The following is an 18,803-nucleotide window of genomic DNA, read 5'->3' as shown; positions in this document are numbered from 1 at the left end:
CACTCCCGGGTTGGTTCCTGTCGATACAATGATTTAAAGCCATTGATCCATCATGGCCTTTTACAGCTCAGTGTGTAATTTATAGACGGCTCTGGTCCATCCGTCGGTTAGGTTAGAACACTGTGACCACCAGCTGCTGTGCAAAGCTCCCTTCCCCCAGCTAACTACAACCCACATATGGAGTGTGTCCCAAATGGCACCTTGTTCCCTAGTTAGTGCACTACTCTTGACCATAACCCATAGGGCTCAGGTCAAAAGTAGTACACTATATAGGAAATAGAGTGTCATTTGGGACGCAGATATGGACATCTATGTCAATCTTCATGTAAATGTTAGAGAGAAAAAACTGATTTTCAAGTGAATTTATTGTGTTATAGGTTTAATGATGCTTGTATCTAAACCTAAGTAGATAGTTTTAAGATTATTTTATACATCAGTGGGGGTCTCTCTCAGCTACAATATGAGGTCCTAAACCTAGAATGAAAGTGCATACTTGTATCTGTGTGGGCTAATATGAGCCAATGGCCACCATACTACATACCCCTGTTAGGTTCTATGTTCTGGTACAAATCCAGTTGGACTACAGTTGGAGTCACCTCCTTGTATTTCTAGTACAAACAGTCAGTCTCTGTTGCTGGGCAACAACTAAGTCTGTTCCTCCTATTGGTCTTCTGAGTCCAGAACCTTCAGTCAGATAGTCTCCAACACGTTTAGTCAGTTTTATGCATAAATGCATCGTACTTTAGCAAGGTGTCATCCATATGAACTCAAGATAGTGCATTTGTATTGTTACAGAGCTGACATCATCAAGTCCCGTGTAAACAAATGCAAAACAAGCAGGGGTCTAGCCCCTCCTTTGAGGTTCTTGACAGAGCAGCCGAGGAAGTGAGAGAAGGGAAGAAGTCCATAAGAGTACCAGCAACTAGCAAAAAAATAGACTGAATGACACTGAAGAGGTACAGTGACAAACAAATAAAATAAACATGTAGCTGTGTGAAAGTGAGGCTGTGACAGAGTAGCAGAGGAACACAAGGTCTCATCTGATGACTTGGAGTCTGAGCTTGATAAACAAATCAAGAATCTCGCGGACCAGTTTCATGGGCTTAGTAGCCTCAAATGCAGAGAACTTGCCTATGAATTGGCAGATTGAAACATCCCTGTCCCAGATAACTGGTTAAGAGATGGAAGAGTAAGTGATATTGAACAGAGAAATCTATATCTGAATGTAGGCATACATTTAAGATAATATATCACACCCCCATTCCATGAATTGAACTTTGACCTACCAGCACCATCACCCAGACACAGGACACCGTCACCCACTTACCCCAAGGCGGCTCCACTTACCCGGAACCTATGCTCAATTTACCTCATACCCGGGGTAAGTTGTGCCAAGAAATCACTTTTTCTGGACAGGCTATGCTGTTATTTTTTAAATGAATTCTGATTATTTCCAGGGATACACAACATCCTGAATAATAGATATCTTTGTTAGAAAAAATACTCTATTTCCCTTGATGTAGTGATGCTGAATGTATAAAACGTCTCAACACACCGCATTCTCCCCTATATTGAGGTTGTAATGTGACAAGCCAAGTCGCTGAGTTAGCTTAAGCATTGACCGCTCGGTGTGGAGACCAAACCCTCTAGTTATGGGTGTTCCTGTTGGATTGATAGAAATGCTGTCAAGCTCAAGATCAGATCATTACCATTTAAGTGGAATGAAAGGGGAAGACAAGTTCAACACTTTCTGATGTATCAGCAAACCATCCCTAAATAATAACGTGTGTGAGGAATTATAACAACAAGACAGTCAAATTCTAATATTCAGCTTGACCTTTTCGATATTAGGAAATGTGATCATCACCGTCTGCCATTACACCATTTCTTGAAACTAATAAGTGGGCACACTGGGAAAAGATTAAGCATGCTTAGATTTCTGATCCATAAAAGTAAAAATAAATAAAACATCTCCAGAGTAAATATGAGTCTGACATCAGTGATGATATCTGACGTGTGTGTGTGTGACCGGTGTGTGTGTCCGGTGTGTGTGTCCGGTGTGTGCGTGTGTGTGTTCATCCCAGTGTCCCCTGCAGCTGAGCGGCTGCGCTATATCCTGGGAGAGGACGATGACATGCCCACCCCCACACTGTTCACTGAGATGGACACGCTGCAGCAGGACGGGGATGAGCTGGAGTGGAAAGAGTCTGCTAGGTGACTGCTGACCCACAGATTATACACACAGACCTACAGAATCATAACAGATTACACACACAGACCTACAGAATCATAACAGATTACACACACAAACCTACAGAATCATAACAGATTACACACACAGACCTACAGAATCATAACAGATTACACACACAGACCTACAGAATCATAACAGATTACACACACAAACCTACAGAATCATAACAGATTACACACACAGACCTACAGAATCATAACAGATTACACACACAGACCTACAGAATCATAACAGTTTACACACACAGACCTACAGAATCATAACAGATTACACACACAGACCTACAGAATCATAACAGATTACACACAAAGACCTACAGAATCATAACAGATTACACACACAGACCTACAGAATCATAACAGATTACACACACAAACCTACAGAATCATAACAGATTACACACACAGACCTACAGAATCATAACAGATTACACACACAGACCTACAGAATCATAACAGATTACACACACAGACCTACAGAATCATAACAGATTACACACACAGACCTACAGAATCATAACAGATTACACACACAGACCTACAGAATCATAACAGATTACACACACAGACCTACAGAATCATAACAGATTACACACACAGACCTACAGAATCATAACAGATTACACACACAAACCTACAGAATCATAACAGATTACTCACACAGACCTACAGAATCATAACAGATTACACACACAGACCTACAGAATCATAATAGATTACTCACACAGACCTACAGAATCATAACAGATTACACACACAGACCTACACAATCATAATAGATTACTCACACAGACCTACAGAATCATAACAGATTACACACACAAACCTACAGAATCATAACATATTACTCACACAGACCTACAGAATCATAACAGATTACTCACACAGACCTACAAAATCATAACAGATTACACACACAGACCTACAGAATCATAATAGATTACTCACACAGACCTACAGAATCATAACAGATTACTCACACAAACCTACAAATTCATGCCAAGAAGTTGACAGTCTATGTTATCAACTTCTGAGTCACCTGTAGTATAGGCTAATTTATATTTTAACATGTGCATGGTGATACCAAAAACACATGCCATAAAACAAATTGTCCCACTCCTTCAGCATACACAGATGTCATTCTAGAACCCACCAATTTTTAATGAATGAATGTCTGAGCTACTGAATGTCTGAGCTACTGAATGTTTGAGCTACTGAATATCTGAGGTACTGAATGTTTGAGCTACTGAATGTTTGAGCTACTGAATGTTTGAGCTACTGAATGTTTGAGCTACTGAATGTCTGAGGTACTGAATGTCTGAGGTACTGAATGTCTGAGGTACTGAATGTCTGAGCTACTGAATGTCTGAGGTACTGAATGTCTGAGGTACTGAATGTCTGAGCTACTGAATGTCTGAGCTACTGAATGTCTGAGCTACTGAATGTCTGAGCTACTGAATGTTTGAGCTACTGAATGTCTGAGGTACTGAATGTCTGAGGTACTGAATGTCTGAGGTACTGAATGTCTGAGCTACTGAATGTCTGAGCTACTGAATGTCTGAGGTACTGAATGTCTGAGGTACTGAATGTCTGAGGTACTGAGTGTCTGAGGTACTGAGTGTCTGAGGTACTGAATGTCTGAGGTACTGAATGTCTGAGGTACTGAATGTTTGAGCTACTGAATGTTTGAGCTACTGAATGTCTGAGCTACTGAATGTCTGAGGTACTGAATGTCTGAGGTACTGAGTGTCTGAGGTACTGAATGTCTGAGGTACTGAGTGTCTGAGGTACTGAATGTCTGAGGTACTGAATGTCTGAGGTACTGAATGTCTGAGGTACTGAATATCTGAGCTACTGAATGTCTGAGGTACTGAGTGTCTGAGGTACTGAATGTCTGAGGTACTGAATGTCTGAGGTACTGAATGTCTGAGCTACTGAATGTCTGAGGTACTGAATGTCTGAGGTACTGAATATCTGAGCTACTGAATGTCTGAGGTACTGAGTGTCTGAGCTACTGAGTGTCTGAGGTACTGAATGTCTGAGGTACTGAATGTCTGAGCTACTGAATGTCTGAGGTACTGAATATCTGAGCTACTGAATGTCTGAGGTACTGAGTGTCTGAGGTACTGAATGTCTGAGGTACTGAATGTCTGAGGTACTGAATGTCTGAGCTACTGAATGTCTGAGGTACTGAATGTCTGAGGTACTGAATATCTGAGCTACTGAATGTCTGAGGTACTGAGTGTCTGAGCTACTGAATGTCTGAGCTACTGAATGTCTGAGGTACTGAATGTCTGAGCTACTGAATGTCTGAGGTACTGAATGTCTGAGCTACTGAATGTCTGAGCTACTGAATGTCTGAGCTACTGAATGTCTGAGTGCAGTCAGTGTTTCAGTCAGTGTTGACCTAATACCAGATTCGACATTAGTAATTTTTAACTTCCAACTCATTTGACGCCTCCAACTCATGTCCTCTATCTGTCCCTGTGCTGTGGTCCAGGTGGGTGAAGTTTGAAGAGAAGGTGGAGGAGGGAGGAGAGAGGTGGAGCAAGCCCCATGTGTCCACCCTGTCCCTGCACAGTCTGTTTGAGCTGAGGACCTGTATACAGACCGGCACTGTGCTGCTTGATCTGGAGGGATACTCACTGCCACAGATAGTTGGTGAGCAACACAAACTCCTTTGTACAGAGCACTAATCCATGCCAAATCAGGTTTGTGTGATTCTTAACTAATGTTAAGACGTAGTACTGTAAAAAATGTAAAGTCTCTGTCACAATTGACAAGCAGAGGCATTTCAGCATGGTTGCCCTTCTAAGAACAGTTAGCTTATGTGTACAGATGTAGGATCTTAATTTGATCACCCTATTGCATGAGAACTTTCCTGCAATACAGGAAATGTAAAACTTGTAGTGTATTTGAGGTTTAAAAAGGCTTCTGAAGTTTGTAATTACCACTTACAAATTTCAGACTTGATTTTCCCGTACAACATTTTGTATCAACACCTACAAAAATGTCCATGAATTATAATCTACATAATAATTCACATTTCCTGTTGCTGCAGGATTATTTTCCTGCTGTAGCAAACTGGCTCAAATTAAGATTCTAGTAGCCTTCAGTTGTTGACAAGAAAGGTGTTATGGTACCAAGAAGGAAATGAAGTGGTGATCGTGAGTGATTCTACACAAACAATAATAAGACCACATTCTCCTCCAGATGAAATCATTGAACAGCAGGTAGACGAGGGCATGCTATCTCCTGACCTGAGAGAGAAGATCAGCTTTGTCCTCCTGAGGAAGCACAGGCACCAGACCAAAAAGCCTATCCACCGCTCTCTGGCTGACATGGGCAAGGCCAGCGGTGGTGGTGCCCGTGAGTGTCCCTATGCTCTCTGGTCAAGTATGGCCGTCAGTAGCTTGAGACACATTATAGTACTTGCTAAATGTTACATTTGTATTCTACTTATATACATTCAAACATCAAATTGTATGCCCACTGCCCAGGCTGTCTTACATTTTCATTAATTGCAATTGACCACACATGTTTTCATGCAATAATCTCAGTTTTATTCAATTAAATTCAACAAACGTTATTTATCCCCAAGGGGAAATTATAATCTTGTTCAGCAGTCTCCTGTCTTCTTTACCTGTATTCCCTCCGTAGCCCGTAGTCCAGGTGCAGCGGCCGCATTCAACCGCTCCACAGAAGACCTCCGCATGAAATCACAGCCAGGAGGCTATGGTCGTCTGCGTGAGTCTGCCTGCTCCTCTGTCTCTCTCTGTACCTCTCTCTCTCTCTCTCTCTCTCTCTCTCTCTCTCTCTCTCTCTCTCTCTCTCTCTCTCTCTCTCTCTCTCTCTCTCTCAATTCAATTCAATTCAATTCAATTGACTTTATTGACATGGCAAGTTATTATTACTTACATTGTCAAAGTATACATATCGAAAAATTTAAATAAAATATATATGTATATATATACACAAAATATATATATATTTATATATAAATAAATGGTGGGACTAACAGTAATAATAATAGTAGTAGTGGACATGGGATTACCATTAATCTCTCTCTCTCTGTACCTCTCTCTCTCTCTCTCTCTCTCTCTCTCTCTCTCTCTCTCTCTCTCTCTCTCTCTCTCTCTCTCTCTCTCTCTCTCTCTCTCTCTCTCTCTCTCTCTCTCTCTGTACCTCTCTCTCTCTCTCTCTCTCTCTCTCTCTCTCTCTCTCTCTCTCTCTCTCTCTCTCTCGCTCTGTACCTCTCTCTCTCTGTGTACTTCTCTCTCTCTCTCTTTCTCTCTCGCTCTGTACCTCTCTCTCTCTGTACCTCTCTCTCTCTGTATCTCTCTCTCTCTCGCTCTCTGTCCCCTCTCTCTCTCTGTACCTCTCTCTCTCTCTCTCTCTCTCTCTCTCTGAACCTCTCTTTCTCTCTCTCTCCCTCTCTCTCTCTGTACCTCTGTCTCTCTCTGTACCTCTCTGTCTCTCTCTGTACCTCTCTAATTCTCTCTCTGTACCTCTCTCTCTCTACCTCTCTCTATCTGTGTACCTCTCTGTACCTCTAACATTGCCAAAGCAAGATAAGTTTATATCTCTATCTCTATGTACCTCTCACTGCTTTCATCATCTCTCTAGAACCTGTTTGTCTCTCTTTCTCTCTTTCTTACACTCTCTCTTCCTTTGACTTCTTGTATCACTTCTAAATATCCAATTATTTCCCTGTCTTTTCAGATGTGTTTAAAGCTCTAGAATATTAGACAATATATAATAATATGTACTATACTAGACAATATTTCATCGTCTTCATGGCATGAACTAATTTCATTTTGAAAAAAATGATTTGCAAATTTTTCTTCGATAATTAGAACCCTCTCCATATCCTAAGCAATTGTTTATATGTACTGTGTTGTTTTGCAGGTCATGCCCAAAGTAGGAGCATGAATGACATTTCAGACACTCCGAGCACAGACCAGGTGACCCACTAATATAACATTACAACTCAGCAGGCTCAATTCAATCAAACATTATCCTTGCACAGAGAAAATCCTGGTTTTACTGAATTATTGTCATAATATAATGTATCTTTTTTTCATGTAGGTTCATCTAGGTTAGTTACATTACTGAAAATGTCATTATCTCTAAGCAGGGATGATGTTAGTTTTCTGCAAAGCTGTTTGATTGAATTGCAACCAGAGTGTTTTTAATGCAGGAATGAATGTTTCTTATTTTGTAATGGCAAAATGTGTTGAGTGTGTGTAGTCCATGTGAACGCTATGATCCCTTATTGACGTCACTTAAATCCAGTTCAATCAGTGTAGATGAAGGGGAGGAGAAGGATTTTTTTAGCCTTGAGACAATTGAGACATGTATTGTGTATGTGTGCCATTCAGAGGGTGAATGGACAAGACAAAAGATTGAACTGCCTTTGAACGGGGTATGGTAGTAGGAGCCAGGAGTACTGGTTTGTGTCAAGAACTGCAACGCTGCTGGGTTTTTCCCGCTCAGCAGTTTCCAGTGTGAATCAAACTACCCAAGGGACAACCAGCATATTTGACACAACTGTGGGAAGCATTGGAGTCAACATGGGCCAGCATCCCTGTGGAACGCTTTCGACACCTTGAAGAGTCCATGCACGATGAATTGAGGCTCTTCTGAGGGCAAAATATATTCAATATTAGGAAGGTGGTCCTAGTGTTTGCTATACTGAGTGTATATGGGTGTTTGTACATGCCATATAGTGTATTAAATAACATTTAACCGGTAATCTAATGTTACTTTCTGTACATATGCTGTAGAGGATTTGGATTGAAATTGTGTTTCATTGTTGCCAGGGGAGCCCGATGGAAACAGTGTTGTTAATTAAATCTTGGATTGTGTTTGTTTTAGTGTTCATGTCACAGAGTTATCTGGGGAGCAGGCAGGCTCACAACTCAGTGTTGTCTAAGGATGATTTAACAGTAGCATTTAAACCCAGTGAGAAATACAGCCCCTCCGTGAACACAGGAGACTTCCATTGTAAGAAGAGTTGTAATGCTGTGAATGATAGGTCAGGTGTATTGTGCTGAGCATTGGGTTGAAACAGTTGCCTCTGCCAAGTTTATGCCCAAATAATTGTCTTGAGATAATGTGCTGGACAAATATGCCATGTTTAACTCAGTAGACACATCAATGAATACATCTCTGGGTACTTGACTGTTCCTGCATCTGTTTGGCTAGTGTAAAGCAGAACCAGGCTGGTTTCCAGGCTATGCCAATCTACATAAACTGCCCTCACTGATTAGGGAAAGGGGGACACCTAGTCAGTTATACAACTGAATTCATTCAACTGAAATGTGTCCTCCGCATTTAACCCAACCCCTCTGAATCAGAGAGGTGCGGGGGGCTGCCTTAAATCGACATCCACGTCTTCGGCACGCGGGAAACAGTTGGTTAACTGTCTTGCTCAGGGGCAGAACAACAGATCTTTACCTTGTCAGCTCAGGGATTTGATCCAGCAACCTTTTGGTTACTGACCCAACGCTCTAACCACTATTAGTCTCTGGATGAGTGGTTTTTACTTAACGTAGTCGTAGGGGCATGTTTGAATAAACAGTAGGTCACATGTGCCAGTTTGCTAGTGATAGCCCACGTGTCGTGTGTGTCGCTGGCAATGGCCTCCATAGATAAGCTGACATTGCCCGTGACTGTGCTAGGTTTGTCTGGGTCAGTATTGAGCTGCCATTGGGACACGTGCTTCTCAGTGTCCCATCCTCGTGCCTCTGCTGCCTCACATGTAGAGACTGGGATTGGCATTGGGATTGTACGTTCATATCGGGTGAGATCGTTAGTATCTCATTTGCAGCCCACCTTCGCATGCGATCGGTCAGTTCAGGTTATACGGACACATTTCTTTCCCACAGTCAAGCCCCAGTCTCCAATGGATATAGTTTTTTTTTTTTTACATTCACTAGAATTGCTTTAAATGTTATGCTCAGAGACTAGTTTCTTTTATCCAGCAAAAACATAAGCTGCCAGAACAGCAGTGAGGTGAAATGTAATGATATTTTCAAACAGATCAAATAAAACGTAAAATAACAGATAAATAAAATAAATAAATAAAAAACAGATGAGTGAGTGGATAGATGAAAGGCCAAGGGCATTGATAGAACACAATGACAACGTCATGCAGGAGAACACTATTGTATACACATATCTAATGTCTTCCCTGTCCCAACTGAATCCTTTATTAGTGTCATATTAGGATATGTATGTGCGTATATATGTACAAAAACACCTTGAAACTTGAACTTGAAAATATGATGAAATTTCATCTCAAAATGTTCTTGTCAGTTATGCTGACAAGAAATCCAGTGTCCATACCATATATGCCCTGATGTATCAACTCTCTCTGACTGTCCTTCTTACCCCTCCCTCCCTCATTCCCTCCTTCCATAGCTAAGGAATAAGTTCATGAAAAAGATTCCTAGAGATGCTGAGGCATCTAATGTTCTGGTGGGTGAAGTGGACTTCCTGGATAAGCCCTTTGTAGCCTTTGTCCGCCTGGCCCAGGCCACCACTCTGGGAGGACTGACAGAGGTTCCTGTGCCCACCAGGTAATGAGCTGCCTGTCTGTCTGTCTGTCTGTCTGTCTGTCTGTCTGTCTGTCTGTCTGTCTGTCTGTCTGTCTGTCTGTCTGTCTGTCTGTCTGTCTGTCTGTCTGTCTGTCTGTCTGTCTGTCTGTCTGTCTGTCTGTCTGTCTGTCTGTCTGTCTGACACGTATTACCAGGGTTGACTCTAGCATCCAGGTACGTATTACCAGGGTTGACTCTAGCATCCAGGTACGTATTACCAGGGTTGACTCTGGCATCCAGGTACGTATTACCAGGGTTGACTCTAGCATCCAGGTACGTATTACCAGGGTTGACTCTAGCATCCAGGTACGTATTACCAGGGTTGACTCTGGCATCCAGGTACGTATTACCAGGGTTGACTCTGGCATCCAGGTACGTATTACCAGGGTTGACTCTAGCATCCAGGTACGTATTACCAGGGTTGACTCTAGCATCCAGGCACGTATTACCAGGGTTGACTCTAGCATCCAGGCACGTATTACCAGGGTTGACTCTAGCATCCAGGCACGTATTACCAGGGTTGACTCTAGCATCCAGGCACGTATTACCAGGGTTGACTCTAGCATCCAGGCACGTATTACCAGGGTTGACTCTAGCATCCAGGTACGTATTACCAGGGTTGACTCTAGCATCCAGGCACGTATTACCAGGGTTGACTCTAGCATCCAGGCACGTATTACCAGGGTTGACTCTAGCATCCAGGTACGTATTACCAGGGTTGACTCTAGCATCCAGGCACGTATTACCAGGGTTGACTCTAGTATCCAGGCACGTATTACCAGGGTTGACTCTAGCATCCAGGCACGTATTACCAGGGTTGACTCTAGCATCCAGGCACGTATTACCAGGGTTGACTCTAGCATCCAGGTACGTATTACCAGGGTTGACTCTGGCATCCAGGCACGTATTACCAGGGTTGACTCTAGCATCCAGGCACGTATTACCAGGGTTGACTCTAGCATCCAGGCACGTATTACCAGGGTTGACTCTAGCATCCAGGCACGTATTACCAGGGTTGACTCTAGCATCCAGGCACGTATTACCAGGGTTGACTCTAGCATCCAGGCACGTATTACCAGGGTTGACTCTAGCATCCAGGTACGTATTACCAGGGTTGACTCTAGCATCCAGGCACGTATTACCAGGGTTGACTCTAGCATCCAGGCACGTATTACCAGGGTTGACTCTAGCATCCAGGCACGTATTACCAGGGTTGACTCTAGCATCCAGGTACGTATTACCAGGGTTGACTCTAGCATCCAGGTACGTATTACCAGGGTTGACTCTAGCATCCAGGCACTTATTACCAGGGTTGACTCTAGCATCCAGGCACGTATTACCAGGGTTGACTCTAGCATCCAGGCACGTATTACCAGGGTTGACTCTAGCATCCAGGCACGTATTACCAGGGTTGACTCTCGCATCCAGGTACGTATTACCAGGGTTGACTCTAGCATCCAGGCACGTATTACCAGGGTTGACTCTAGCATCCAGGCACGTATTACCAGGGTTGACTCTAGCATCCAGGTACGTATTACCAGGGTTGACTCTAGCATCCAGGTACGTATTACCAGGGTTGACTCTAGTATCCAGGCACGTATTACCAGGGTTGACTCTAGCATCCAGGTACGTATTACCAGGGTTGACTCTAGCATCCAGGTACGTATTACCAGGGTTGACTCTAGCATCCAGGCACGTATTACCAGGGTTGACTCTAGCATCCAGGTACGTATTACCAGGGCCGCTTCGGCTCTTTTACCCGCTACTCTTTTCTGTCTATTGGTCCAGCTGTCTGTCTGTCAGTCTGTCTATGTATTTTTCTCTGTGTTCTTTGTATCTGTTCTTATGCTCATGCAAGCACATATTTTGACATTTTGTGGACCCTAACCTATTCCCCACAAAGCCTTACCTAACCTTGGTTGACCGTAAGTTGCTCTGGTTGAAAGCGCCTGCTAAAGGACTAACATGTAAAAAATGTCTGACATATACATACTAGCTGTACATAATGGCTACATCTTGCCTTGTCCCTTGTATCTGTTTTTATGCCCATGCAGCACATACTGTATTTAGACATTTTGTGAGCCATTGTTGAGGTTTCTTTCCCCCCGAACTACCACAGATTCCTGTTTATTCTGTTGGGGCCAACAGGAAAAGCCAAGTCCTATAATCAGATCGGTCGAGCCATAGCTACCCTAATGGTGGATGACGTAAGTGTCTGTCAATGTTTCTTTCTTTTCATGAATACAGATGACATGACAGATGACAGATGACATGACAGATGACATGACAGATGACATGACAGTTGACATTACAGATGGCATAGAAATACAGGCTTGATGGTGTGTTAACTTGAGTCAGCCAGAACTCCACATGGTGACAATGATTCCTTCATGGCTTGCTGTTGGTACCACTCAGCCTCTCGTTATCAAAATATCATGGATATAAATGTTTTATGTCAGACAGGCAACAGCCTGTTTTTTCCCATAATAGACTGGCAGGTGTTTTGAACAGAGTCCCACCACTGTCATATGTGAAGAATAGGTCCCTGGGTATGCATCCCATTACCTAATGAGGAGAGAGGTCAGAACCTTGTATCAGATACTGCAGCGCAGAGTAATAACTCTCTATCTCTCTCTCTTTCTCTCTCTCTCTATCTCACCCCCTTCTCTCTATCTCTTGCTCTCTTTCTATGTCACCCCTTCACTCTCTCTCTATCTCACCCCCTTTTCTCTCTCTCTCTCTCTCTCTCTCTCTCTCTCTCTCTCTCTCTCTCTCTCTCTCTCTCTCTCTCTCTCTCTCTACCCCCTTCTCTCTCTCTCTCTCTCACTCTTTATCTCTCTATCTATCTCAATCCCGTCTCTCTCTCTCTCTATCTCACCCCCTTCTCTCTCTCTCTCTCTCCCTAGCTGTTCAGTGATGTGGCGTACAAGGCTAGAGATCGAGAGGATCTGATTGCAGGTATAGATGAGTTCCTGGATGAGGTGATCGTGCTGCCGCCCGGAGAGTGGGACCCCAAAATACGTATCGAGCCCCCTAAAAAAGTGACCTCGGCTGACAAGAGGTTGGACTCTAGTCATTTCCCCCTACTTAATAATAATACATAGTATTATTTGATAGCGCTTTTCTAAAACCCAAAGACGCTTTAAGTTTCAAGAGTCAACTCTGAGACCCAGATGTGGCAGTCTTTCTCAGTATGTATGTCATCATCACTTCCTATACCTCTCTTCTCCGCCGGTGTGTACTTCCTGTTTCCTGTGTGTACAGGAAGTCAGTGTTCTCTCTGAATGAGCTGGGTCAGCCGAATGGTGCGGCGGGAGGAGGTGGAGGCCTCGCTGAGGATGAGGAGATGCCAGTGGCTCACGAACTGGGAGAGGAGCTGGCACACACTGGGAGGTAGGCTACTGCGTGGGAACTGGGATTTACACCGTTTGCATGTACGTTAGAAGACTAGGAAGTATGGTAACGTGAGAGAAACTGGGTCTGAACTGGGATAAGAGAGGACGACTACTGAGTGAATTGAGATATGAGGTAGAGTACTAGAGTGGAATTGGAACCTTTAGTTGGCCTTTACATAGAGCTGAGTTGCTGGGACAACCTATTAGTATTCAAGGGATATTGCATCTAAATGTGCTTTAAAATGTCCTGTCTCTTGTTAATTCACATTTGGAACATTCACTCACTCAGGAGTGATGAGTAAAGTGACTGGTCAGGCGGTCAGGATAGCCAAGATAATCGCCTCTCCATTTCTCATCGGCCCAAAATTATTGTATTAAATCATCAGCGGTTCAATTGGCCCATCCAGTCACACGGTGAAACGACAGACAGGCTGAAACGAAGTGACTCAGTGATGCATTAAATAGATGATAAAACATTTTAAACAGAACGTGTGCAGCATCATAACCAGAGTGTCTGTGACAAGCACTTTGTAACAATTTTGGATATAAAAAGGGCTTTATAAAATATATTTGATTAATGTCTGTGGCAGGTTCTGTGATAACAAGTTTCTTTTTTTTTTTGTGTCTGTAGCATGCTCTGCATCATAACCAGTGTGTTTGTGTGTGTCTGCGGCAGGTTCTGTGGTAAGCAGTGTGTTTGTGTGTGTCTGCGGCAGGTTCTGTGGTAAGCAGTGTGTTTGTGTGTGTGTCTGTGGCAGGTTCTGCATCATAACCAGAGTGTTTGTGTCTGTGCCTGTGGCAGGTTCTGCATCATAACCAGAGTGTTTGTGTCTGTGCCTGTGGCAGGTTCTGTTGTAACCAGAGTGTTTGTGTCTGTGTCTGTGGCAGGTTCTGTTGTAACCAGAGTGTTTGTGTCTGTGCCTGTGGCAGGTTCTGTTGTAACCAGAGTGTTTGTGTCTGTGTCTGTGGCAGGTTCTGTTGTAACCAGAGTGTTTGTGTCTGTGCCTGTGGCAGGTTCTGTTGTAACCAGAGTGTTTGTGTCTGTGCCTGTGGCAGGTTCTGTTGTAACCAGAGTGTTTGTGTCTGATCCTGTGGCAGGTTCTGTGGTAACAAGTGTGTCCTTTTATTTGTCCTTGTCTGTGGTAAGTTCTGCATCATAACCAGAGTGTCTATGGCAGGTTCTGTGGAGGTCTGTTTCTTGACATCAAGAGAAAAATACCCTGGTTGCTTAGTGACTTCTATGAAGGCTTTCACATCCAGTCCATCTCTGCTGTGCTGTTCATCTACCTGGGCTGCATCACCAACGCCATCACCTTCGGAGGCCTGCTGGGAGACGCCACAGACAACTACCAGGTTGGGCTGCTTTAGCCTGAAATCCAGAACTGTTTTGTGTTCCCATTCCACCCCTTATACTCCGTGGCATATGCCAATATGTTTGGCATATCACAAAGTACAATGAAAGGAATGTTAGCACAAACAGACTGGTACCCAGGGTAGGGCCAATGAATTCATATCCTCATTTTCTGAGTCGATGATTTGCAAAATGAGACAAAACAAATAAATGTATGGAAGCTAACTTACTCTAGCAGGTAATTGGGGGGAGAGAGACAGAGAGAGAGATGGATTTAGTTCAGTCTAAGTATATGTATATGTACAGTGTTCTAATGATGTGCAAATAGTTAAAGTACAAAAGGGAACATAAATAAACATAAATATGGGTTGTATTTACAATGGTGTTTGTTCATCACTGGTTGCCCTTTTCTTGTGGCAACAGGTCCCAAATCTTGCTGCTGTGATGGCACGCTGTGTTATTTCACCCAATAGATATTGGAGTTGATCAAAATTGGATTTGTTTTGGAATTCTTTGTGGGTCTGTGTAATCAGAGGGAAATATGTGGTTATACATTTGGCAGGAGGTTAGTAAGTGCAGCTCAGTTTCCACATAGCCTGTTTTCTCTTGAGAGCCAGGTCTGCCTACAGCGGCATCTCTCAATAGCAAGGCCATGCTCACTGAGTCTGTACATAGTCAAAGCTTTCCTTAATTTTGGGTCAGTCACAGTGGTCAGGTATTCTGCCACTGCGTACTCTCTGTTTATGGCTAATTCCAGTTTGCTCAGTTTTTTGGTAAATTCTTTACAGCATGTCAAGTAATTATATATATTTTTTCTCGTGATTTGGTTGGGTCTAATTGTGTTGCTGTTGCTGTCCTGGAGCTCTGTTGGTTCTGTTTGTGTTTGTGAACAGAGCCCCATGACCAGCTTGCTTAGAGGACTCTTCTCTAGGTTAATCTCTCTGTAGGTGATGGCTTTGTTATGGAAGGTTTGGGAATCGCTTCCTCTTAGATGGTTGTAGAATTTAACTCTCTCTCTCTCTCTCTCTCTCTCTCTCTCTCTCTCTCTCTCTCTCTCTCTCTCTCTCTCTCTCTCTCTCTCTCTCTCTCTCTCTCTCTGTCTCTCTCTCTGTCTCTGTCTCTGTCTCTGTCTCTGTCTGTCTCCTTTTCTCTCTCTCACACTACCCTCTGCCCCACCTGCCCTCTCTCTCTTTCTCTGTTTCAGGGTGTGATGGAGAGTTTCCTGGGCACAGCGTTGTCAGGAACAGTATTCTGTCTGTTTAGTGGTCAGCCCCTCATCATCCTCAGCTCTACTGGACCTATCCTCATCTTTGAGAAACTGCTCTTCGAATTCAGCAAGTGAGCGAGCTCAACCCCATCCCAGTTCACAATCAGACACTGTAGCCTATATGTAGTACCTACGGAATGGTCCCGTGTGGCTCAGTTGGTAGAGCATGGCGCTTGCAACGCCAGGGTTGTGGGTTCATTCCCCACGGGGGGACCAGGATGAATATGTATGAACTTTACAATTTGTAAGTCGCTCTGGATAAGAGCGTCTGCTAAATGACGTAAATGTATTTGAATACATATGGTTCCTCCTCTTGATTTGATGAGAATTCAAGCAACACGCACATCAGACATTTATATGAATGGCACAATGGTGAGATAAGATTTGATGTGTCTTTTTGGAGAGTGTGCGTCCATTCCATCTTCATAAAAAGACTGTCCTGCCTTCCACATTCTGCCCCTATATCAATAATGTTCTTATTTATAAGGAACAATGGTATAGACTACATGGAGCTGCGTCTGTGGATCGGGATCCACTCCTGTTTGCAGTGCTTCCTCCTGGTCGCCACGGACGCCAGCTACATCATCAAGTACATGACCCGTTTCACAGAGGAGGGCTTCTCCAGCCTCATCTCCTTCATCTTCATCTCTGACGCCATCAAGAAGATGGTGGGTCACACACATGCATGCACGCAGACGCGCACACACACACACGCAGGCGAGTACACATGTACTCATGCAGGCACAGACAGACACACACACACACACACTTAACTGTTGATATAATGTGTTGCTACAGATGGGCTCCTTCAAATACTACCCCATCAACACCGACTTCAAGCCAGACTATGTCACCGCCTACAAGTGCGAGTGCCTGGCCCCAGACCCCAGTGAGTCCATCCTTAGCTGTATAAAATATTAGTGAAGTGCAGAGTCCCCAGCAGAGGATATAAGGGTTGTTAAAGGGTTGAAGAGGGTTATGATGAGGTTATCAGGACCTAGTAGCCTGGGTGTCAGTCTGTTTCCACTCTCTCATTACAGCTCCTTATGGAATTGTCTCGCCAAACATGTCAAAAGTTTGACAGGAATAGAAATGGCAATAGCACAAACAAATGTGGGTATAAACAGGACCTGGCTACCGCCAAGGGGTTTGGGGACACCAAGATTATAGAATGGTTTGGTAATATAAGGATGTATTATACCTTTATGCCTGTCTGGAGACGTTCATTGCATTGCGAAATCTTATATTGCAAACGTTATGAGAATTGACTGAAGTTACTTGACTACTGTAACTGATTTGTCTCACGTTTGTTTTTGCTGCACACACAAATGGTTGCTGTCTGATGCGAGTGAGTAACACTTCCTGTGTATGCATGAGCTTTAACTAACTACTCTTTCTCTCTGTTTAAAGTCTCAAAGTCTACCTGTTAAAATCTTCTTTTATTTTCTATTTCTCTTGTCCCCTGACTCTGCCGTCATCTTGTTTTCCCTCTCTGCATCTCAATTTCTCCTTCATTACCCTCCTCTCTCTGTCTCTTTCTCCCTTCTATCTTAAACAGTGGCTTCAATGATCTTCAATGGTTTAGTGCCAGTGCCAACTGATAACACCTCTAGTCTCTTTGGAGTAAGTTGTTGTTTTTATTCTATGTGAATTTTGTCATGTCTTTTTAAGTAGATGTTAGAGCTGGTGTTATGTTGGAAACACAACACACCCTGCTGAATACCGATTAGGCCTTAAGGGCTTTTCAATATTTCATTTTTTGACTCAACAGACTTCCTAGTTGTTGTTTGTTTGAACTCAAACTTTAATGATACTACTTAAAAAACAGGAGTATGACACTAAGCCAAGTGGGAACTATTTGTTTAAAGAGTCTGTTCATTTTCTTTTTGAGTCTGTTCATTTTCTTTATTTGTCTCCCTTTTGTTCTCCTGCACTCTCTTCCCTGTTATTCTCTTTCTTTCTTTTTTTTCTTTTTTTTTTTCTTTCTTTCTTTCTTTCTTTCTTTCTTTCTTTCTTTCTTTCTTTCTTTCTTTCTTTCTTTCTTTCTTTCTTTCTTTCTTTCTTTCTTTCTTTCTCTCTCTCTCTCTCCCAACAAACCCTCACATCCTCACATCCATGCCTATCGTTTTCTCTACACGTCACCTTTTTCTTCCACCTGTAAAACTGTGTCCCCCTCCCTGCCCCCCTCCACCCCTCTCTCCCTCTCTCCTATCAGTTAAACATCACAGGCCTGGACTGGAGCCAGCTCAGTAAGAAGGAGTGTGTGAAGTACGGAGGCTCTCTGGTGGGCAACACCTGTAAGTACGTCCCTGACCTGGCCCTCATGTCCTTCATTCTGTTCTTCGGGACCTACTCCATGACCGTCTCCCTCAAGAAGTTCAAGTTCAGTCGCTACTTCCCCACTAAGGTGAGACCAGAACGAACTGAAGAGGGGCTGGATCTTTATACAGTGACATTCAGGCTGCATCACAATTGGCAGCCTAATGCAGCCACAGTTTCATATTTTTCAAGACAGATAGTCTGTTCCAGGGGTCGGTAACAAGCGGCCGACGGGCCAAAACCCTCCTGCAAGTGATTTTAAAAAAGACTTAAAAAAGACCAGGAATTCAGCAAAAAATGTATTTCATTTAACAAATCTGTTCAAAAGAAAGACACGTGATTGTATTTGAAAACTACATTGAGACACAATCTATTTTTTTGTCTTAGTTGTGGTCAATTTGCAGTATACCAATTATTATAATTATGTTCCGCCCCCACGACCATCCGCTCCGACAAAAATCTGATATGTTCAAAACTCTCCAGCCAGTGGAAAATACACATTCCTGTGGTGATTTAGTATAAATGTCCATAGAGATTGGGTGTAAATAAGAGCAATGACCAAAACATGTTTATATCCAAACTTTTGTATACCATTGTCTCCCCCAACTCCCCCCTCC

The 18,803-nt window shown here is 43.2% G+C and overlaps 1 protein-coding gene across 1 annotated transcript in view; it reads left to right on the top strand.

Moving 5' to 3' along the window:
• Positions 1-2,087: 2,087 nt before the first annotated feature.
• The window catches only part of LOC139545156 (electrogenic sodium bicarbonate cotransporter 4-like), a 29,517-nt gene continuing 12,801 nt past the window's right edge, over positions 2,088-18,803 (top strand). Inside the window, exons 1-14 of the mRNA XM_071352603.1 lie at positions 2,088-2,214; positions 4,754-4,914; positions 5,467-5,613; positions 5,914-6,000; positions 7,162-7,217; positions 9,679-9,836; positions 11,974-12,061; positions 12,761-12,915; positions 13,119-13,247; positions 14,428-14,602; positions 15,805-15,938; positions 16,355-16,535; positions 16,666-16,764; positions 18,032-18,274. Coding sequence (XP_071208704.1) covers positions 2,135-2,214; positions 4,754-4,914; positions 5,467-5,613; positions 5,914-6,000; positions 7,162-7,217; positions 9,679-9,836; positions 11,974-12,061; positions 12,761-12,915; positions 13,119-13,247; positions 14,428-14,602; positions 15,805-15,938; positions 16,355-16,535; positions 16,666-16,764; positions 18,032-18,274 — 1,893 coding nt within the window. The 5' untranslated portion in view covers positions 2,088-2,134. The remainder of the gene's footprint in view (positions 2,215-4,753; positions 4,915-5,466; positions 5,614-5,913; positions 6,001-7,161; positions 7,218-9,678; positions 9,837-11,973; positions 12,062-12,760; positions 12,916-13,118; positions 13,248-14,427; positions 14,603-15,804; positions 15,939-16,354; positions 16,536-16,665; positions 16,765-18,031; positions 18,275-18,803) is intronic.

This window comes from Salvelinus alpinus, chromosome 19 (assembly GCF_045679555.1).
Source record: "Salvelinus alpinus chromosome 19, SLU_Salpinus.1, whole genome shotgun sequence".
Taxonomy (NCBI): Eukaryota; Metazoa; Chordata; class Actinopteri; order Salmoniformes; family Salmonidae; genus Salvelinus; species Salvelinus alpinus.
This window is presented reverse-complemented; position numbering and strand designations above follow the sequence as displayed.